We start from the raw sequence: 24,164 nt of genomic DNA on the forward strand, positions 1-24,164 counted from the left end.
TTTAGGCATGTGATCCTGTGCCTAAATTTTACACGTGTCCTGGAAGAGGGGGTGTGGAAATGGGAGGGTCATGGGTGTTTCAGCGCTGAATTTTTTAGGCACGATTTATAGAATTCAGCCCTTTATATAACCAACAACTTAAAATTGTACAAATCAATTGTAAAAAAATTAGTTTTGTGTAAAAGTGATTTGCATACACTTTAAATTTTTATGCACCCAATTGAACCAAATGCATGCTCATGAATATACACTTCTACCCAGTAGTGAACTAGGAAAGGGGCAACACATTCATCTCCCCCCCTCTCCCCTTGTGCAGGAATGCTAGGTATACCTTTGCTGGCAGGGATGCCGAGCCCCAGCAACCAAATAAATAGACTGCCACCGTTCTTTTGCTTGTTTCTGGCTCTGAGCAGCATGTGCGAGAAGTCCCGGCATGCTGCTCAGAGCCAGAAACAATAGTGGGTAGTGGCGGCAGTCTATTTATTTGGCTGGCAGGGCTCTGAATCCCAACCAGCAAAGCAAAAGGGAGTTCAGGAGGGGGCCCAGTTTTTAATGTAGCCACAGGGGTCTACTTTAACAACTGACTGCCAAAATTCTTAAAAACTTAACAAAGGGCTCTTGCGAGCTGGTGCGAGCCGGCTCCAGTACACCACTACTTCTACCTGTGTCTTGAGAGTTAGTGCTGTTATAGTATGGAAGGTTTTCTTTTTTTTTTTTTTATAAATTCTTATTTATTGCAATCCAAACTATATCCATATACATCAATCTCAGAATAAACAATAAACAAGTACAGTGTTTGAGTTGCTTGACTTTTTTAAACATTTGTCTCAACTAAACCCCCCCCCCCTTTCTCCCCCCTCCCTCCCCTTCCCCCCCCCCCCCAACCCTACCCTCCCAACCTTATTTTAAAAATTCAATATCTTGCTTCTTGCTACTGGAGTGAGAGAGTCCCAAAATGGAGACCAAATGTCACAAAACTGTTCACCTCGCTTGGAGGCCAGGTCCCTTATTCCTTTCTTCTCTAGCGCACAGGCTTGAATCATTGCTGACCTCCAGTGGGATATGGTTGGGCGATCCGCAACCAACCACAACTGCAAGATGACACGCTTTGCCATCAAGACTGCTCTTTTCAAAAAAGCTTTAAATCCCACCGGGGCCGGCTGTTGTATTCCGAAAAGATCAAACAATTGTCGTGGTGATGGTTTCCACAAATTATTCCATATCTGGGATACGTGTGTGTTCAACTCAGTCCAAAAAGATTTTATCAATGCGCAACTCCAATACATATGCCCCAAATGCGCGTTAGCACCATTGCACTTTGGGCAAGTATCAGTATCTCTAATAGTACCTCTATATGCCCTATGGGGGGATATTTGCAGACGGAGCAAAAATTTATACTGCATCTCCCACCAAGCTGAGTTCTCCGTTATTTTGTATAAGGACTTGAGACACACCCCAATTTGTTCTGACTTGAGGTTGAGCCGCAGTTCTGTATTCCAGGCGAGCACCACCACCTGATAGTCAATTGGCTTTAATGAGTCTCTCAAATTGCGATGAAAGTACCTCAGTGGAACTCGTAACTGTGCATCCAGTCCCAGCAGTTCGTTTAGCTTCTCCCAAGAAGCGGCACTCAGTGAGGCTGTGGGTAAGGAATTTATATAGTGTTGCAGTTGTGTATATGCTAGCCATTCATTTGCTCCCAACTTATACTCTTCTCTTAACTCTTCGAATGATTTTGTGACCCCCCGTTCCGTGACCACATGAAATAGATACTTGACCCCTGCTGCGGCCCACTTCTGAAAAGAAATTGAGGAACTTCCCACAGGGAATGCCAAATTCCCCTTGAGTGGCAGTAATACTGAAACTTTGGTATCTATGTGGAGAAACTTACCTAGCCCCTTCCACGTGGCACGCATCGGGGAAAAGATATATTTGTAGGGTCCTAACTGTGGTAATTCCCTTGAGGGCGCATGGAGCCAATATGAAAAATGCACTTTGCCTAGAGCTGCCACTTCTGTTTCTGTGCAAGAAAAGTATTTGGTAGAACGAAACCAATCTGACAGATGTCTCATGTTACTAGCCATGGAGAACAATTTTAGGTCTAACAAGCCCAATCCCCCCCCCCCCCTTGAGCGCGGCAGCATTACTCTAGATAGTGGCATCCGAGCTCTCCTTCCCTGCCACAGAAAGTAATTTAGCTTCCTCCGTAGCCAACTTCCCTCACTAGTCCGCAGTAATAGAGGAAGCATCTGGAACACATAGGTCCACTTTGGGAATAGGACCATATTGTAAAGTGCAATGCGACCCAGTAAGTTAATCGGGAGTGCTTGCCATCTTTGAAAAGCTTCAATTGCCTGTTGCCTCAGGGGGGTAATGTTCAATCTATAGAGCTCTGAGAGATCTACGGGAATATAAACCCCCAAATATTTAATTTTAGATTGTGCCCATTGAAAGGGAAAATCATCTGCCCATTGCTCTCGAATTTCTGACTGAATTGGGAGGGCCATTGATTTGTGATAATTTAGAGAGAATCCCGTAAGGAAACTGAATTCATCCAGGGCTGCCATCAAGTGCCTCGCTGACGACCTGGGGCTTGTCAGGGTCAGGAGTATGTCGGCGAACGCCAACACCTTAACCGCCAGTGAAGGCATGGTGATCCCCATAATATCCGGATCCCTAATAATCATACGGAGAAGCGGTTCTATGTATAGTAAAAATAGCAACTGGGATAACGGGCAACCTTGCCGAGTGCCTCTTTGTAATTGAAAGGCTATGGATTGAGTGCCATTTGTGACCACGCGCGCAGAGGGATTCGAGTACAGTACTGCAACCGCCTCCATATACCAGCCCCCCAATCCAATATAATTTAGTACTTTAAACAGATAAGCCCACTGTACTTTATCAAATGCTTTTTCAGCATCGAGGCTCAACAGTATCAGCTGTTCTTTTATGGAATGGCTATGTGCTGTAGACATAAGGACCTTGCGCACATTTACTGTGGCCTGATGGCCTCTTACAAACCCTACTTGATGGTCTCCTATTAAAGTCGGTAAGTGTTGTGCCAATCTGTCTGCCAATACTCTCGCCAGGATTTTTATATCCACATTCAACAAGAATATTGGTCTGTAGGATTCTACTTGATCTTGGGATTTACCTGGTTTAGGAATCAAGGTAATTAAGGCCTCATTCTCCCCCGGGGAAAAATATCCTCACTCTATCACTGCTTCATAGTACGAAATGAGGGGTCCCACTAAATCTTGACCCAGGATTTTATAGTATTCACCAGAAAACCCGTCAGGGCCTGGGGCTGATCTTAAAGGTAGAGACTTCAGGGCTGTTTGAAGTTCCTGTGCTCTTATAGGGAGAGATAGTTGTTCCCGCACCCTCTGCTCCAGGCGCGGCATGCCTGCGTCTTCCAGGTAGTCTTTTATCAGAGAGTTCTGTTGCCCTTCTCCTTGGGCATATAACCCCTCAAAATATTCTTTAAATGCGTTTGCGATCTCTTCCGGCTGAGAGAGCCGAGACCCTTTTTGAGGAGTTATATATGGGATAAATTTTTTTGTTGTTTGGGCTCTAGCTACATGTGCTAACAATCTGCCAGATTTATTCCCGAATCATTGAAAATTTAATCGTTTAGCATACAGAAGTCTCTGATATTTTCCATGAATCATCGTGTTCAAGGCCACCAGGGCGGCTGCCATTTTTTCTTGGTTTTCCTTGTTGGGCTTAGCTAAGTGCAATCTCTTTGCAGCTCTATAAGCCGATTCCAATCTAACTATACCTGCCGCTAGGCGTTTGGCACGTGCACTCATAAATGCAATTATTTCCCCACGGAGGACTGCTTTGGAAGCTTCCCACAACAAAATTGGCGAGGTACAAGGTTGCGCATTTGTGTCTACATAAAATTGCCAACGTGATTTCACATGATCTATGAGTTGTCTATCCTGATAAAGATAAGAGGGGAAGTGCCAATAAGTATTAATTATTCCTCTGGCATTTAAGTCCAAATCTATCCCAATTATGGCGTGGTCAGAGATCTCTGTGGGTCCTATAAATGCCCTCCCCACTCTGAAAAACCAGGAGTGTGTCACTAATATGTAATCAATACGTGACCACGTTTGGTGCGCCTTAGACTGGTGGGTATAATCTCGGGTCTCAGGGTTGAGCAGGCGCCAAGGGTCTACCAACTGAAGTGATTTACATAACGCGGGGATACCCCTCCCTCCTCCCAGTGCAGCTATTGCCCTGGGGGAGGACCTATCCAAAGCTGGGTCCATGACTTGATTGAAATCCCCCGTCCATACCCAATGGGCATCTGTATATTGCATTCCCAATGCGACTAAAGATTGAAAAAAATTGGGGCAATAATTATTGGGCCCATATACTGTGCACAAATAAAACTGGTGTCCCTGGAAATTTAAGTGGATCAACACCACCCTTCCTTCTGGATCTTTATATATTAATTTGGACTGGCAGGGGAGACCTTTCTTCAATAGTACAATCACACCACTTCTACGATTCCCGGAAGAAGAGTAGTGGCACTCCCCCACCCACTGTTGGGATAATTTCGCATGCTCAATATCCGAGAGTTTTGTCTCTTGTAAACACGCGATATCAGCTCCATGCGCCTTCAGTTGGGATAAGATTTTATAGCGTTTAATTGGTGAATTGATCCCTGCTACATTCCATGACAATATTCTCAAGTGACGTTTACCCTTCATCTATATTGGAATGGATCTTTTCTCTCCTGATTCTCTTATCATGAACGAACCCCGGGAGCCCAGCCTCCCCCAGAGGTATCTGTCCCCGACCTGTGACCTCCTGTACTTCCTTCTCCCTTCTTTCCATCTTCTTAATTACTCCCGCTCCATTTATACTGCCTCTCACTCCAAGCATATCTACTACTCCCCCCTCCTCCCCCTTATCCCTGCCCTCTCCCCTTCCCTTAAACCCCCCCCCCTTCTCTAGCTTTGGCTTCCACCCCCATCGAGAGTGGGCCACGGGTCACTCCTAATGCCTTGCGGGGACTACCCCCCCTCGCTCAATAACTACAATATGTGTGTACATACCTCCTTTAACATTAAACAGTTAACAGTATTAAACTTGCCATTTACATGTGGGTTTTAGGTCCATACTCTCAGGTCATATCACTCAGTCCATCCTGTGTGCTCACCCAGGTTCGAAACTCTTCCGGGGAGCCGAAAGAGTGCCACTTGTTATTATACTGCAGCTTCAGCGTGGCTGGGTATTGCACTAAAAAACGAACGTTCTTTTTTACCAGCTGCGAGCAGATTCCTGAGTAGGCCCTGCGTTTTAGAGTCAGTGCTGCCGAGTAATCTTGGAATATCCGGATCGACCGGCCTTCAAATTGTAGTTCCTCTGTTTGAGATTTAAACAATCGCAAAATTTGCGCTTTTTGAGTAAAGCTATGAAACTTCACTATCACAGTCCTTGGTCTGTCTGCTGAGGCCCGCGCCGGTCCAAGTCGGTGCGCTCTATCCAGACGAATCGGGCCATGCTCGCCCACCGCTGGGAAATTCTCCAACAGCCAGTCCTCCAGCCATGTCAATAAATTTGTATCCTTTATGGTTTCTGGGAAGCCCACAAATCTCAGGTTCTCCCTTCTAGCTCTATTTTCAAGGTCTTCGATTTTAGATTGCTGTGCTTCAGTAAGGGCTTTCAGTGCAGTAATGCTCTCTGCATGCTCCTGTACAGTATCCTCCGCATCAGCGACTCTGCATTCAAGCTCGCCTGTCCGACGAGTAAGCTCCGCTGTTGTTTGGACCATCCCTGCTATTTGTTCTGATAGCTGTGTAAATCGGGAGTCAAGAGCTTTCACTACAGCGTCTGTTAGCTTGGGAATAAAGTCCGGAAGTGCCGGCGAAGCCGGAGGGGAAACCGCCATTTTGTCTTCGCTCTGGCGCGAGCGATCCGGCCCTTTTCTCGGCGTTTTGGCAGGCATTTGCCATTCGGTTTTGGCCACAAATTTGTCCATTCGCTTCCTCACCCCTTTAGCAACGGCAAGTTTCGTCAATAATTACTTCGTAGGAGGTATTTGTCGCGGAGGGAGGGAGTCCCCTGAGCAGCTCTCTCTCAGCACGTCTTCCGCTGCTCACAGCATCACGTGACCTCAGTATGGAAGGTTTTCTACGTTAATTCTAAATCTAAGCAGTTTATTTGCACTGTTTTATTTATTTTCAAAAATTTATAGCCCTGTTTAAAGTCATAGCGGGGTACAGTCAAACATACGTAAAAGCAATATTAAAACAATCGCACAACATTTCCAAGTATTATCTTAACTTTCTAAAAACAAAATTATCAGAGGCATATCATTCCAGCAGAAATGCCTTAAAAAAAACAGAGTCTAAATGCTTCTTGAATTACTGTTTTTCAGACAAAGTCTCAAGTGTCCTGGGAGGTTGTGTTCCTAAGCTGTCAGAGGTTACATCTTAGCTTGCTCTACCATTCAACCACATATCAAGAAACTGCATGCAACATTATCAGTTCCAGATTTCTCATTAATGACATAAGCAAAGATTAAGGGGTAAATATTCAAAACGATTTAACCAGCCCGAAATGGCTCCTGGCCGGTTAAATCGCTTGTTCGGGGCTAACCGGTCATTTTCAGAGGCACTTACCTGGTTAGTGCCACTAAAAATGACTTATTAGCACCTAACACAGATCCGACTATTTTGGGGATGTACCTGTGGCAGAGTCAGTACTTGGCCAGTTAAGTCCCAGTATTCAGCACTTAACCAACCAAAGTCACTGCAAAAATAGGACCACATATAAGCGGTCCTATTTTTGTAAGTCTTTTACTAAGCCACGTTAGCATTTTTAGCTTGCGGTAGAAATCATCTGGTGGTAAACGCCGAGAAGGCCCATTATATTCCTGTGGGTTTCTTGGCATTTACCGCCAGCTGATTTCTACCATGGCTTAGTAAAAGACTGCCTTTATGCCGTGCTCCATAGCTGGTTAAGGGGTCCTTTTACCAAGCCATGCTAAACAGTAGTGGTAAAATAGCTGCCTTGCCATATTTTCTTGTAATTGCTACGTGCTAATTTCTCCATTAGTCTGTAGCTATTACCATGTGAGCTCTTATCAAGGGCACGCCTTCCGTGCTGAAAAATAAAAATATTTTCCAGTGTGGGATTATCGTGCACTGAGTGGGAAACTACCATGGGATACCTCAGTGTGTCCCACAATAGTGTCCTTTTGGCATGCTGTAGGCCCGTGTTAGGCCTACTCTGGTTAGTATAAGGGCCCCTAAGTGCTGAATATCGCACTTAACCGCTAAAACATTACATTACATTATTACATGGTGTAGCCAACTCCATAAACCTGGAAATTCAATGCTGGAACTCAGACATGGCCCAGCATTGAATTTCTGGGCATAATTCCGGCGGCAGTCAGCAAAATGTTGAACGCTGCCGGCTGAATATTGATCCCTATATTTTTTATGAGAAAAATGATTTAATAATTTTGAATTCAGTAATAATGTATAAAAAAATTTTGTTAAGAATAGTTTTATTTCCCTTGCATCACTTTTAACTACAATAAAATGATATTTGTTTTCTTTTTAGTTCAGCTGTACATTGTAGCGCTCAGTGTGTCATGCACATGAACATAATCTGTCAGGTGTATCTCAACAGAAGAAAAGTTGAGAACCACTGGCCTAACCCAAACATTTTGCTTGTTTTTCAGCATTTATGTTCTTGATCGGAGGGATTGAAGTGGGGCTTTCCTTTTATCCAATCTTTGCTTGCCTTTCTACAAATTTCAGACTTGTAGGATCCATATTGGGGTTTTTGTATACATCAGTTTGGTAAGTATGGTGTAGACTATATAGATAAATAAATTAAAATGGCTGTTATGGATGAGGAAATTTAGCAGAATGACTCTTTGGTTATCGTTTGTGGTATAAAACTCAAGAACTGGGTCCCAATTCCTCAGGTCAAAGTTCACTTTTAAATAAAAGTAGAACAATTTACACAGTTATGCAGCCACATAATTTATGCAGCTTTACCCAATTAAGTGACATTCTGGGATCTGACAAGAGGAGCCACTTGGATGGCTCTCAGACACAGCAGGAGCAGACAGTCGTGATTGTGATTGGCAGTCTTCAAGAGTCATTCATCCTGCTGCTTGCTTTCTTTTGAGATTGGCAGAGATCAGCATCTGCCACTGCTACAGCAATCACAGAGAGACTTGTGGAATGTAGGGTAAAACAACACCCACAGGCGTCACTACAGGTTGGCAAATGCCACTCCAAAAAATTGCCTTGCCACCCCAAAATTGGCACAGTTCCCCCACGAGTCTGACATTGTCTCCTTACCTCCCTCTCCCCTGTTCCCTCCTGTGTGTCTGGCATCTCTCCTTCCTTCTATTCCCTCACCCATGCGAGCCCTACAAAGTTGCATGTTCACCGGTACTGCTTACATCAGGCTCTCTCTGACCAGCTCTGGGGTCATTCCCTGTGTCACAACTTCCTGTTGCTGCATGGGCAGGACATGGCAGAGGGAAGGAAGTCTCAGAGCAGCCAGAGAGAGCCTGATGTGCGTTCACCGGCACTGCTTACATGTTTGTGTGGCCCATGTGGGGGAGGGGGTGACATAGAGGGAAGGGAAAGGGAGATGCTGGACATGCAAGAGAGAATGGGGCAGGGGGAATGCTGCACTTAGATTGAAGGGAAGGGAGGAGGGAAATGCATATGGATGGAAGAGAAGGGTAGGGAGAGGGGAAAATACTGCAAGTGAATGGAAGAAAAGGAAGAGGGGAGAAATATACATGGATGGCGGGGCAGGGAGAGAGGGAAAAGCTACATTTGGATAGGAGGGAAAGGAATGAAGTGGAAATGCTTCACATGGATGGAAAGAAAGGAAGAGAAGATAAATGTGTGGATGGAAGGGAAGTGAGGGGGAAATGCTGCACTTGGATAGGAAGGAAGGGAAGGGAGAGGTGGAGAAAAGCTGCACATGGATGGAAGAGAAGGGATAGAGAAATGCTGCACATGAATGGATCTGTCTGAACTTATTACCTGTTTGAATAACATCTCCTCCTGGCTATGTCATCACCTTGTCTACCTTAATAAAAGTAAATGTGAAGCTATCCATTTTCCCAACCCTCGAAAGTCCACTCCTTCACCTCCTCCTACTGGTAATTGTCATCTCTCCTTTGCTGAGTCTATTAACATTCTTGGTATCACCTTTGATTCTCACCCATCCTTCAAACTCTACATAGACTGTTCTTCGCATCTCTTTCTTTGCCCTCCACCGCATGTGCGCTGTGAGATCCATCCTCCCCATGGCTGCTATCCTGTCCCGACTCCTAAAAGTCTTGTCATTACCCATCTCGACTATTGTAATTCTCTCGTTATTGGTCTCTCACTTTATTCTCTGAAGTGTTTGCAACTTGTCCAGTCCACAGCTTGCCATCTGCTCCACAATACCAAACCATTTGACCATATCACCCTGCTTCTGCAACTAGAACATTGGCTTCCTCTCTCCTCATGCATTCATTTCAAGATCTTAACACTTGTCTTCAAAAGCCATCTTCCTCTTGCATCTGATTACCTGCCTTGCTTACTTATCCCCTGTTCCTCACCTCGCACCCTCTGATCACTTAACTCAGGTCTTCCCTCACTTCTACCCCTGTTAATCTACCGTCTCAAAACCACTCATGCCTTGGCCATCAGTTACACTGGACCTAAGCTCTGGAACTCCCTTCCACTTCAGCTTCATGCAGAGCTCTCTGTTGTAACGTGAGGCAGGGTGGGCAGTGGAGACAGGTAAGTCAAGCCACACACACTCAGCAAATTACGGTGAAAGCAAATAATGTTATTTAAAAGTGTTCACAGAAAGGGAGGAAACAATACTTAACGCTAGTTCTTTAAACATAACACTGTCCTTGGATGGCCTGCTCCTGCAGGGCCAAAGCATACGTGAATGTCTCTCTGCTCAGCAGCAACTCTTACTGGTCTCTGGCCTGGTCCCTGGGTCCAGAGTTACCAACAAAGGCTCTAGCAGGTGCTCAAGGCTTGTCTGCAGCCGGCCAGGTCAAAACACAAACTGTTCAAGCAGTGGCGTAGGAAGGGGGGGGGGGGGCGGTGGGGCGGTCCGCCCCCGGGTGCACGCTGCTGGGGGGGTGTCGTCTCCATTGATTCCTTGCTCCCTCTGCCCCGGAACAGGTTACTTCCTGTTCCGGGGCAGAGAGAGCAAGGAACCAACGGAGCCGACGCAGCTCCCAGCGACGTGGACTCGGGGGCGGATCGGCCCTCCTGCCCGCCTCTCGCTTCTAAACGAAATAAGAATGCCCGCCGGAGGGGGGGCGCCCCGGGTGTCAGCCTCCCTCGCTATGGCACTGTGTTCAAGGTTCCAAGTTGAACTTGGCCTGCCTGAACGTAATAGTTGCAGTTTCTTAGCTTTGGGGTGGAGGCATATGCAGTGGGCATCACTGCTTTCCTCTGGACCTCCTTAACCTAGATCTGGCCCAGCCGTTTATATTTCCTGGACCATGCCCTCCTGGTTCCTTCCCTCCTGTGTCACTTCCCCCTTGGGCATAACTAGGGTTTTAAAGTGACCCTGACACTAAGGGATGTTCTTAAGATGAAGTGGCAGTGACCTATAGACTCCCTCACACCAGAGGTATAGCCAGTTTTTTTTTTTTTTTTTAGTTTTTTTTTATATTTCCAAATAATACAAGATTGCTCTTGCACAAGCAAAACAGAAAAGAAACATTGTTCAAGAGGAAATCGAAAATACCATAGGAAAACTTTCTCAAATCTTCCTTAGACCACAAAAGGTGAAGGACTGGACTTAAGATATATCAGAAGAAAAAAAAGAAGATATGTTTTGTTTTGTTTTTTTAATCTGAAATAACATCACAAAAGGCACCACGCTGTGAAAAGAGGCGCTCCCCCTTAAATTATATTATCATCAGAAAAACGTTCAAATGATGATCTTCATATTCAGAAAAGCTCTCAATTTCTCTGGGGTGAAGAAGATGGGGGGGGGGGGGGGGGAGGGAAAAAAGATTCCTCCCTCCCATCAGCTGGCCTGCACCTTTTCTCTCCCTCCTCCCAGGTGGATGGAATCCTATATTGATTTCTTAACCATGGAAACGGAGTTTTAGCATTGCTGCTCCCTCTACTGGCCACCCTCTGATATAACGGTTTTTCTCCCTGTGTCCTGCCCTTCCTTTCTAGGGGAGGATTCCATGTCAGGGTTTCCCGGTTGCTCTTTCTTCTCTTCCCCCCCCTGGCATTGTGGGTAAGGTAGTTCTATATCCCCGGGATCTGCAAAGTGTCTATGTTGCCTTCCCTCACTACAGTATCATAGAAGTTGCTGTCAGCAGGGATGTCAGTTCCATATCTCTTTCCTTCAGACCAATACACCTGAGCAATCTCACCCCACACCACTGTTCAAGGACAGCAAAGCAAACCAGTGGCGTACGGAGGGTGGGGCAGTGGGGGCGGTCTGCCCCGGGTGCACACTGCAGGAGGGCTGCAGGGAGCAGCCGCGCGGCTCTGCTGGTTCCCTGCTCCCTCTGCTGTTACTTCCTGTTCCGGTGCAGAGGGAGCAAGGAACCAGCAGAGCCGACAGTTGCGCGGCTGCTCCCAGCATCCTAGTAGGTAAGAAAAATGCACCCTTGGGGTGGGGGCTTGGAGGTGATGTGCTGAGGTGGGGACACTGCACCCAGGGGGGTTGTCATGCTGCACCCGGAGGTGGGGGGATGGACAGGGCCGCCGGGGCCGGGCCCGGGACAAGGCCACCCCCGGGCCCCCAGCCGAGGTCGCCGCCCACCTGATGTCGCCGGGCCCCCCCTCCACCCACTACCGGGCCCGGAACTAACCTTAAGCCTCCTTCTTTCACTTCGCGCAAGCAGCAGCAGGGCAGACCTCTCCTCCTTCCTTCCGTGCCCCGCCCTCATGGACGTTACGTCAAGCAAAGGCGGGACACAGAAGGAAGGAGTGGCCTGCCCTGCTGCTGCTTGCGCAAGTGAAAGAAGGAGGCTTAAGGTTAGTTCTGGAGTGAGGCGGCCGGCCGGGCCACACTGCAGCGGTGGCGCCGGGCCCCCCCGGAGGCCCGGGGACTTTTGTCCCCCCCTCTCGGCGGCCCTGGGGATGGACGATGCTGCAACTGGGGGGATCGGCCCTTGGGGAGGGGGGAAGGGGTTCAGGATGCACCGAGAGAATAGTAGCAATTTGAGAATGCTGCTCCAATGCACATGTGGGGTGTAGAAGTAGATTTTTCTTCCCCGCGTGCAGTTTTCTAAAATCACTGCTCCTGTCAGACATAGAGAGACATAGATGTACTGTCCTCCATGTCTTTACTCATATTTTACAGGGAACTCTGCATTTAGCAGAATCTTGATAAGATATATTGGGAATTGTGCATGTCCTGACCTGGATGTCTAAATTCCCCTCTCCGCATCCTTTGTAAAATAAGACTCCACATCACTTAAACCACCTGTGAAGACTCGCAGCAGTAGTTCAAGTTAAACAAAAAATCTTGTTAGTAAAAGGATGGTGAAAATAATCTATACTATACTGTAGTATAAAGGGACTTCTATTCCACCTATAACACCAAGGATTCAAGGTGAAGTAACAGCTGCAGAAACCCCTGACAAAAGGAGGGTCCACCAATCTCTATAATTACATGCTTTGAAAAGTTTTAACTACAATCCTCTTGTGAAAATAAAGAAGTTTTCAAGGCCTTTCAAAATAAATAATAAGATGAAAGCTGTCTAATCTGGGTAGGTAATTGATTCCTACCCAGATACTTTTGTTCGGTTTTCACTGAAGAAAATCCTGGAGAAGGACCGCGAGGGACTGGCAAAAGTACACCTGAGAATGGAATGGATATAGCACCGTTCATGGAAGAGAGTGTGTATCAACAACTTGGAAAGCTAAAGGTGGACAAAGCCATGGGACCGGACGGGATCCACCCCAGAATATTGAGGGAGCTCAGAGAGGTTCTGGCGGGTCCTCTTAAAGATTTGTTTAATAAATCCATGGAGACGGGAGAGGTTCCGAGGGACTGGAGAACGGCGGAGGTGGTACCTCTTCACAAAAGTGGTGATAGGGAAGAAGCTGGAAACTACAGGCCGGTAAGCCTCACTTCGGTTATTGGAAAGTAATGGAAGCCATGCTGAAGGAAAGGATAGTGAATTTCCTAGAAGATCCGAGACAACATGGTTTTACCAGAGGGAAATCGTGCCAAACGAATCTCATTGAATTCTTTGATTGGGTAACTGGAGAATTGAATCATCGACGTGCTATAGACGTAATCTACTTAGATTTTAGCAAAGCTTTTGACACGGTTCCCCACAGGAGGCTCTTAAATAAACTCGATGGGCTGAAGATAGGTCCCGAAGTGGTGAACTGGATTAGGAACTGGTTGACGGACAGACGACAGAGGGTGGTGGTAAATGGAGTTCGCTCGGAGGAGGGAAAGGTGAGTAGTGGAGTGCCTCAGGGATCGGTGCTGGGGCCGATTCTGTTCAATATATTTGTGAGTGACATTGCCGAAGGGTTAGAAGGTAAAGTTTGCCTATTTGCGGATGATACTAAGATTTGCAACAGAGTGGACACCCGGGAGGGAGTGGAAAGCATTAAAAGGGATCTGAGGAAGCTAGAAGAATGGTCTAAGGTTTGGCAATTAAAATTCAATGCAAAGAAATGCAAAGTGATGCATTTAGGGAGTAGAAACCCACGAGAGACTTATGTGTTAGGCGGGGAGAGTCTGATAGGTACTGAGGGGGAGAGGGATCTTGGGGTGATAGTATCCGAGGATCTGAAGGCGACGAAACAGTGTGACAAGGCGGTGGCCGTAGTGAGAAGGTTGCTAGGCTGTATAGAGAGAGGTGTGATCAGCAGAAGAAAGGAAGTGTTGATACCCCTGTACAAGTCGTTGGTGAGGCCCCACCTGGAGTATTGTGTTCAGTTTTGGAGGCCGTACCTTGCGAAGGATGTTAAAAAAAAATGGAAGTGGTGCAAAGAAAAGCTACGAGAATGGTATGGGATTTGCGTTCTAAGACGTATGAGCAAGACTCGCTGACCTGAACATGTATACCCTGGAGGAAAGGAGGAACAGGGGTGATATGATACAGACGTTCAAATACTTGAAAGGTATTAATCCGCAAAAAAATCTTTTCCGGAGATGGGAAGGCGGTAGAACGAGAGGACATGAAATGAGATTGAAGGTGGGCAGACTCAAAAAAGATGTCAGGAAGTATTTTTTCACGGAGAGGGTGGTGGATGCTTGGAATGCCCTCCCGCGGGAGGTGGTGGAGATGAAAACGGTAACGGAATACAAACATGCATGGGATATGCATAAAGGAATCCTGTGCAGTAGGAATGGATCCTCAGAAGCTTAACCAAAATTGGGTGGCGGAGCAGGTGGGGGAAAAGAGGTTGGTTGTTGGGAGGCGAGGATAGTGGAGGGCAGACTCATACGGTCTGTGCCAGAGCCGGTGATGGGAGGCGGGAAATACTGCTGGGCAGACTTGTACGGTCTGTGCCCTGAAAAAGGCAGGTACAAATCAAGGTAAGGTATACACATATGAGTTTATCTTGTTGGGCAGACTGGATGGACTATGCAGGTCTTTTTCTGCCGTCATCTACTATGTTACTATGTTACTATGATTCCAAATGTTTAGTCCCTGAAATGAAAAAGGCTGCTCAAGTTGTTTTATTATTTCAAATATTTTTCATAAAAGAAAGGAAATCTTCCAATTATGTTGATTTCTAGAAGTATTCCAATTTTAGAGATAGCAATCATATGTGTTAAACTCTCTGAAGGGCCGTTTTACTAAGGTGCACTGAAAATGGGCTGCGCTAGTGTAGGCGTGTGTTTTGGGTGCATGCAGATCCATTTTTCAGCGTGCCTGTAAAAAAGGACTTTTTAAAATTTTTGCCGAAAATGGATGTGCGGTAAAATAAAAATGGGTGCGTTTCCATTTTGGGTCTGAGACCTTACCGCCAGCCATTGACTTAGCAATAAGGTCTCATGCGTTCACCATGCAGTAATCATCTATGCGCATAGAGTGACGATTACCACCCAGTTTCTGGTGCGCTCCAGAAAATAAAAATTATTTTCCGGCGCGCTTAGCGGAAACGCATCAAAAATGAAATTACCGCAAGTGCCACACAGTAGCTGGGCGGTAACTCCAAATTGACACACGTTGGGTGCACGTAGGCACCTACACTGTTTAGTAAAAGGGCCCCTGAATTAGTACCATGGAGAAATCTGAAGTCCAGACAAGTCATTTTAAATCAATACGTGAATTTAACGGGTAACCAGTTCAGCTTGCTCAACAAAGGAGCAGCACTCTCAAAATTCTTTAATCCAAATATCAACCTGGTGGCGGTATTTTGCAATAACTGTAATTTTTTTCTGTTGTTTAATTGAATTGACTTCTGTAATGAATTATAGTAATCTAATTGTGGTAATAGTGTTAATTCAGTTATAATTCTGAAACTGTTTGAACTCAGGTTGAACTTTTCTTAGTTGTTGTAACATAAGAAAGAATCTCCTTGTTAAAGATTTAATCTGGGACTCAAATGTCAATTTAGAATCCAGAATAATTCTCAGCACCAGTGATTCACACTCTAGTTTCAAAGCTTCTCCTGATATTAAAGAAAGCTCTTTCTCTGGAACTTTATCATAATTTCCAAACCAAAGCAGCTTTTATTATGTTTCAAATGATTCTCGCTAGTCTATTTGTCTATCTGTGAAATGTACTCCCTAATTTTTTTAGTGTTTTCTCAAAAAAGCTTTGCTCTGGACAGAAAAGAAAGCTGTCATCTGCATAACTTAATATGAAAATTCTTAATTGTGTCAAATGTTGACCAAATGGGCTAAGATAGATATTGAATAACGATAGCGATAGCACTGAACCTTGGGGAAGACACAACCTGGTTGCCAAGCAGTGAATACTTTGCCATTTTTTGTTGCATAATTATCTATTCATTAGAAATCCAAAGAATCATTCCATAACTGCTCCTGACATACCTAGTTCACTGAGTCTGTGATCTATAGCATTAAAAGCAAAGTTCTATTGGTATTAATGACAACATATATTAAAATATCCATACTGTCTATGACCTTGGATTTTTTTTCCAGTCATGACACAGTTGAGTGTACAAGTGATCATGTAAATTCCACAGTGTATTAATGTCACACAAACATGCAATGATTCTGTACTGTATATTGATATTAATGCTTTGTTAATAACAAAATGTTTTGCAGGGTTATAGTCACTACCATGTACATTGCAGAGTGCCCACATGGAGATGTAAGTGTCCAAGAGTTCAATCTTCATTTCTTTTTGATGAAAAGTAATCTTTCCAAACCCTATCTAGAAAGTGCTTGAGGAGAATTAGGCTACTATTGAACCTCTATCCATGTAGTTATTTTTTTTAATGCCACAGCTAGTGTTTAAAAACATGATTTTTGCTGCCACTGAATAGTGCGCAGAGTGATAATATTAGGATAAATGAACTTTTTACCTTCCAAAGTGCCCTTTTGAACTGTTATAAAAGGTTTTTCTATGTAACATCTAATGGTGTATCCAGTATTAAAGAACCTTTCTTCAGCTTTGCTACAGTACAGTGTAAACATCTAGATTTCCCTTATTTTTAATTATTTTATTCACAAAATTTTGATATACCGCTTTTAGCCAAAGATGGTTTCAAAGCGGTTTACAATTTAAAAAAAAATACCATGCTGTTAGAGAAAACAGAAAGAAGTTTTAAGAGTGGGCAGAGAAAAGAGGTGAGTTTTCAAAGAAGCCTTGAATTTAGCATATGAGGGTTCTGAATGGAGGCGAGAGGGTTGAGCAATGTAACTGAAAGCTGTTGCTCATGTAGTTTCCAATCTAATAATAGAGAGAGGAGGCAACTGGAGCAGGCTAGCATCTGTTGAGCGGAGGGAGCGTGAATGGAATGACAAGGCGGGAGAGGTAATCCAGGGCAGTTGGAGAGCGAGACTTAAAGATCAAAATCAGGAGTTTATACTGAATGCACGCAGAGAGGGGTAACCAGTGTTCTTGATATAGTAAAGGTGTAATATGATCAAAAGGCTGGGCATGATATAGAAGGCGAGCAGCTGTAGATTGCACCAGTTGAACACGTTTTAAAGAGTAGAGTGGGAGTCCTGCATTGAGAGAATTGCAGTAATCCAGATGAGTGTATTATAAAAGGCTCACATAGACCACACACCGACCAAAACTTCTGTTTTCGAACCTATACAAAATTATCCCCTTTATTATTTTGATACCCATGCAGAGGACTTAAAGTCAGCTTTTGGATCAGGTCTTCCACTCCCCTGACCAATTGGGACTGAGAATATTGCAGAGGCAACATTCACAGTCCCTGGAGTGCCACCACATGATTACAGAACAGCAATACCTAATGCCTGACTTTAGATCCCAGGATTAATGGGTTCTGGATGAGCTGATGACAGGGAAGCTGGCTTGGGGAAATATATCAGGTAAAAATTACCATATAGTTTTGAATGAAGACTCCTGACACCAGATCCAAGCCCCATTCTGACTGAGCTGAAAGCCCAAAAAAAAGCAGGAGGAAGTTGCCCCCATCTAAACTAAAAAATAAAAACTACACATTGCATTCTTCTAAACTATATTCTCTTTTCCCTGCAGAATTTTGGCCTGCAGAATTTTGGTGATTATGAAGAAGTTATTTTTCACTGGCCCTCTCTTTTCTGTTTATTTTTTCTACTGGGTCGATTTGTCCATATCTTCATAATGGCTATGAGGGCTCGAATGGGATTACAGGCAGAACTTGTAAGTAGCTCCTCAATGGCAATAGCTTCTTATTTAGATCACCTTCACCCTTTTTATCAATTTATTAAGAGGCTTATTCATTAAAGTGATGGAAGTAGCTTATGATTGGTGGGCTGGAAGCCAGTTTCAAATCCCACAGCTGTTCCTTGTGATGTTGAGCAAGTCACTTAATCTTTCATTGCCACATGAAATTGTAAACCCTCCAGGGAGTAGGGACAGGGAAATACTTACTGAGCCTGAATGAAACTGCTGTACCTTGAACTGCTGAGAAAGACTTGAACTAAAATCCAAATCCCAAACTCATTGTAACCTTAATATATGCATCACTAGAAATGACCCAATGGTGCCTATTTAGTACAAAATAACATCTGTGTTATTGGCAGTGCTTTTTTTCTAGCAAAAAGGTGCCAGTACTCAAATGCCAGGCCACCCTTCAGGGGTGGGTGATCACTGAGGGACCCACCCCACAATAGCCAGGCTCCCTGCAACCAGTCACAGAATCTATGACAAAGCAGAATTGTTGTGTAGAGCCTGAGCTCTTCCATTAAACCTTGGGGACCATGAGTCAATTTTAGCAGACAATGGAAAAGGTGCTGGTACTCAGTACCCCCTCAAAAAAAGCCCTAGTTATTGGTAACACAGATTACTTCAAACTACTTGTAGGCCTCTAAGTAAATGGTGCTTGTTGCTACAGTTTCACTGCCAGGAAGTTATGCAGCTTGTGTTAACTATTATCCCTGGGGGCAATGTCTCCAAATGAATTAGTTTTGCACCTACCATGATGGTAATGAACCTCACTCGTAAGCCAATGTATATGGAGTGTGATTTCAGTCTCTCAAATTTAATGCTAATGTCCTTCATAGTGCTTGTATTGCACCAAAGAGAGCTTCCTTCTGGAGTTCATACAATGTAATATATACAAACAATCTATCAGTGTGTGCTTGGAAATTGCTTTCAAAAAAGTTATAGTACCCAATACAATAGGAAGCATTTCTGTATCTTTCATGGTCTCTGTCTGCATTGCTTGGTATTTGGTACACACAATGTACAGAGTAATCACTTGACCCAGGAGGTCTGGCACAGGGCTAACACAAACAGAGCAGTGGCTCAGAGAGGAGAGCACCAGCAGGATATACAGCCCGGTGACTAACCCCAATGTGGCAGTAAGCTATGTTTACCAGGTTTTCACTTCCATTGTGCTGAGACCAGGGCCGTGCCTAGGGTCTCTGGCGCCCCCCTGCAGACTATCAGTTGGCGTGCCTCCCCCCCCAGGATCTGCCTGGCAATGTGCTCCGCATCCGCTAGCGAGGCTCCAAGGCGCGTGGATGTCAAAGAATAAAGTGGTTGCTCAAAGCATATACTAACCACAATTGCTCAACTGCAAAACACTATACACAAACTTGTCTAAAAACACACGCATAACCTCACCAAACCATAACAGCACTAATTCCAAGGACAGGACGAGCTACAACCTTATGCGTGGAAAGGCAGCACTGTAATTACACCGGGCTCTAAAACACCAATTCACAACCTAGTGAAACAAAAAAAATAACACCACCACCAAAAAGGGCTGAAAATACTACACGCTAGCAGAATGCTGCACCTTGATCACACATGAAAAACACATGACACAACAGATATGAAGGCAAAATACTGAACTGGAAAGTTACCTCAAGAAGTCAGACTCAGCATGCAGCAATACTAGAAAAATTGAAACTTACATGCAAAACATCACAGGTGCACATTTCCAAAAGCTGACATATTCCAGTTAATAAATTCTGAATAAAATATTTTTTTTCTACCTTTGTTGTCTGATCATTTAGTTTTTCTATTCGCTTTGGTCCCAGTGTCTTCTGTTTTATGCAGTGTCTTCTTTCCATTTGATATTATTTCTCTCACTATGTCCATCATCCTCCTGTGTCCTTATGCATACTGTCTACCATCTGTAGCCCTGTCCCTATCCTTCAGTGTCCCGATCCAGCTCTTAAATTCAGCAGTTTTCCCTCCATCCATATCTAGCATTTCTCCTCACTCCCCTCCATCCATGTACATATACTTCCCTCCCTTCCATCCATGTCCAGCATTGTCCCTCTTTCTCTCCTACCCTTCCATCCAGTGTCATCCCTCTTTCTCTCTCCATCCTTCCACCCATTACCCTCTCCCAGTCCTTCCGTCCATTGTCTGTCTCTCTCGACCCTTTTCCATTCAGCATGTCCTCTCTCACCCCATCCTTCCAGTGTCTTTCCTCTTTCCCTCCCTACCAGCGTCTTCCCTCATTCTGCCCCCCCTTCCAGCATTTTTCCTCTTTCTCCCTCCTTTCATCCAGCATTTCTCAGGCTGACTGCTAGGGCCTCCCCCAGTTTCTCCCTAGCATCTTCTCTCTCTCTCCTGCCCATGTCCCCTCTTTCTCTCTCCATCTTTAAACTCATCTCTCTCTCTCTGTACCCCTCTTCCATCCAGCATCTTCTCTCTGGTTCTCACCTGCTCTTTTCCATGTCCCCTCTTTCTCTCACCACCTCTCTCTAGCTCTCCCCTGCTCTTTTCCATGTCCCTGGCTCTCCCCTGTTCTTTTCCATGGCCCCTCTTTCTCTCCCCATCTCTTTCTGGCTCTCCCTGGCCTGCTCTTTTCCATGTCCCTGGCTCTCCCCTGTTCTTTGACATGGCCCCTCTTTCTCTCCCCATCTCTTTCTGGCTCTCCCCTGCTCTTTTCCATGTCCCTGGCTCTCCCCTGTTCTTTTCCATGGCCCCTCTTTCTCTCCCCATCTCTTTCTGGCTCTCCCTTGCTCTTCTCCATGTCCCTGGCTCTCCCCTGTTCTTTTCCATGGCCCCTCTTTCTCTCCCCATCTCTTTCTGGCTCTCCCCTGCTCTTTTCCATGTCCCCTCTTTCTCTCCCTATCTCTCTCTGGCTCTCCCCTGTCTTTCCAATCCCAACTCTGGGACCAGCATGTCTTCTTCTCTCTTCCTTCCCTCCCACCCCACTCTCTGGGAGTTCAGCAACTATTTGTCTTTCCTCTCTTCCTCCTGGGATCCAATAAATGTCCATATCTCTTCTCTCTCTCCTGTTCCCACTTCCCCTCCTTCTGTGGGTCCAGTATGTCCCCTGCAGGTCCCAGCATCATTGCCCCCCCCCCCCCAGTCCAATAATCTCTCACTCTCTCTGCTCTGCACTGGTCCAGTCATCTCACTCCCTCCCCCCTCAAAGCTTGCTTTAGATCAATGGCGGTGGCAGCACTCCACCTGGGCTGTCTCCGATCCTGCCCCCCAAAAAACAGGAAGTCATGTGGCAGTACCTGGCAGGGGAAGGCGCTGACAAGAAGAAAAAGAAGCATGGGGCCGTAGCAGCCCTCAGACATGCGCTGTCGGCTCTGCCAGTCCTCTGCCCCCAGAATGGGAAATTGACGCCAGGGGGCAGAGAACAGCGCATGTCTGAAGGCTGCTGCGGGCGGCTCCATGCTTCTTTTTCTTCTTATGCTGGCTGTGGAAATAAGCAGCGCTGGCAGCAGCAGCGGATCAGCATAGGTCTTGTTCATCGGGAGTCTAGTACAACACGGTAAGCGGGGTAAGCGCGGCACCCTTGAAGGCAGGAGCCCCCCTGCAGTGCTTACCCCGCTTACCGTGTTGGCACGGCCCTGGCTGAGACACCAGAAATGAAAGCCTGCTAAGCATTTGCTATCTACACAACCCTGGAAGGAGCATGGCATCGGGGTTCCTGCAGCCACGTCTGCTGCTACCAGGCTGTGTTTTCCCCCGCTGCTTGCCTCTCTGAGCCACTGCCCTATTGAACATTGATTCTGCACTTTAGGATGGAGGGAGAGTAGAGGGAACAGGGAATGCTGTAGCATAAAAGAGGAGGGGACGGGAGAGGGGACAGGGACTTGCTGGACCATAGAGGTGGAGGGGAAGAAAGAGGGGACAGGAAGCTTGCTGGACCATAAGAGGAGAGGGGAAGGAGAAAGGAGATACTGGACTGCAAGAAAACATCAGCACAAGTTAGTGCTTACCGCAGCTTAGTAAAAGGGCCCCTAAATATGTCAGGTGGATATGTTTTTACATCTTTTTTTCTAGATTTGAAATTGTGAATTGTGCATGTTTTATTTATTTATTTTGACATTTATACCTTACATTATCCTGAACATACTCAAGTTCAATATGGCTAACAGTAAATAAACAACAGACAAGTTTTACAACGCCATAAACAAAATATCAGATATAGACCATTGATGGCCAGTTGCAGTCTAATATACTCCATCAATGGATAGAAAACTCTCAAAGAGGAGAGTTTTCAGTCTTTTGCGAAATACCAAGTAATCAGGCTGATCCTTGATTGCCACTGGCAGTGAGTTCTGCCACTTAGCACCTTGGTATCTAAAGTCTGCGGAGTGAACTGACTTATAGCGCACTCTCTTGCAATCTGGAAGATGAAATCTAAGGTAGTCCTTACAACCAGAGGTTAAAATGCATAGGGGAATAGTTATTAAGGGCTGCATGCAATCTGGTGTCATGCCATATAATATTTGAAAGACAAAAACACATAGTTTAAAAATAATCCTGGCTTTAATGGGCAACCAGTGCAGCCTGCATAATAATGGAGTAGCTCTGTCAAAACACAATACCTTGAGGACAAACCTAGCAACTCAAGGACTTCTCTCTGTTCAAGAAGGGATAACACGGCGGTGAGACACATCGCTTCAAGCATATGTATTGAATGCTACGCTTTGTGACCCCTGATGCAGGCGCTGTGCGCCGAAACATGGACCGTGTTGGGTCCATTTAAGGATTGTTTTCAACAAAATATATCAATAAAAGTGTTCTCCTTTTTTTGAAGGCCCCTGGTACTTTTTGTGTTTTGTTCTTCGGACTTTGGTTTGTATTTTGCTCCCTCTCTTTGCTATACTAATAGGATAAGCAGCATAAAATGTATTGTACTGTTTTGGGATCTTGCCAAGTACTTGTACCTGGATTGGCTACTATTGGAAACAGGATGCTGGGTTTGATGGATCTTCGGTCTGTCCCAGTATGGCATTACTTATGTTCTTATTCTTGAGGTGGTAATAAGTTCAGCTGTGCTATTGGCAGTCATGACAGCTAGCGCACAGTACTGACCTGCATGCTAGCTGTCACAGATGGCTCCACTTCCCCCCAGTGGCGTAGCTACGTGGGGCCTGAGGGGGCCGGGGCCCCCGCAGATTCACCCCAGGACCCCCCTCCCGGCGAACCCGCCCCCGCCGCCTCCTACCTTTACTTTTGCTGGCGGGGGATCCCACTCCCCGCCAGCCGACGTCTTTTCAGTCCTTCCTGCTCTTCAATTTGTTTGCTGACGTACGTGCAGGACGTCAGACTCAGAGAACAGTTCTGTTCTCTGAGTCTGACATCCTGCATGTACAACTTGCAAGACGTCAGCAAACAAATTGAAGAGCAGGAAGGACTGAGAAGAAGACGTCGGCTGGTGGGGAGTGGGATCCCCCGCCAGCAAAAGTAAAGGTAGGCTGCAGCGGCGGGGGGGGGGCGGCGCCGGTGGGGGAGGGCTAAAATGTGCCCCCTCCCCTGGGCTCTGGACCCCTCCCCCACGGAAGGCTGGCTACGCCCCTGCTTCCCCCCATCCATGTTATGCCCTGATCCCATGCACTTCTCTGTTAGGCAGCTAATGTGGGATTTTTACCACAGTGGCTGCCTTTGTAGCACAGGAAATGTAATTTATTTAAACAATACAGCAATATTTATATGAATACAAACAGCCCGACACAGGCCGTGTTTCGCCCAACTGGGCTGCTTCAGGGGCTATACAAAAAGTCCTTTGCTGCCAAATATAAGGCAAATTGAAGAAGTCATGCATGAAGGATTAATTTGACTTCTTCAATTTGCCTTATATTTGGCAGCAAAGGACTTTTTGTATTCATATAAATATTGCTGTATTGTTTAAATAAATTACATTTCATTTCTACACGATTTGCTTCTTTTTGCTTTCCATCTTGGAGTTTGCAGACCGTCTGCCTTCGTGCTTTCTTGGACCCTCCCCTTTGTAGCACAGGAGACATGAATACATGTCTGCACTACTATCCACTGTGCAATAAACCCCACGTTAGTTGCCTAACAGAGCTTAGTAGAAGGGCCCCTACATTAAGAAAACTAAGTATAGCAAAACATACTAAAAATTACACACACACATACATACACCTCTTTAGATCAATACCAAGCCATAATCCCCTATCATCTAATATAATAATTTGTACCGTCAACATTCTACGGCTGGCTGGCTGGCTGGGTTCGTAATATCCTGACGTCAGCAAGCCTCCAGCATTCCTTTCCCTCTCACTGTCCCACCCTCACGTGAAGACGAAATGATGTCAGAGGAGGGCGG

The 24,164-nt window shown here is 45.6% G+C and overlaps 1 protein-coding gene across 1 annotated transcript in view; it reads left to right on the top strand.

Moving 5' to 3' along the window:
- LOC115463719 (stimulated by retinoic acid gene 6 protein-like) overlaps positions 1-24,164 on the top strand; it is a 393,767-nt gene that overhangs the window by 178,616 nt on the left and 190,987 nt on the right. Inside the window, exons 7-9 of the mRNA XM_030194443.1 lie at positions 7,706-7,826; positions 16,252-16,297; positions 17,663-17,806. Coding sequence (XP_030050303.1) covers positions 7,706-7,826; positions 16,252-16,297; positions 17,663-17,806 — 311 coding nt within the window. The remainder of the gene's footprint in view (positions 1-7,705; positions 7,827-16,251; positions 16,298-17,662; positions 17,807-24,164) is intronic.

Source organism: Microcaecilia unicolor, chromosome 2 (genome assembly GCF_901765095.1).
Source record: "Microcaecilia unicolor chromosome 2, aMicUni1.1, whole genome shotgun sequence".
Lineage (NCBI taxonomy): Eukaryota > Metazoa > Chordata > Amphibia > Gymnophiona > Siphonopidae > Microcaecilia > Microcaecilia unicolor.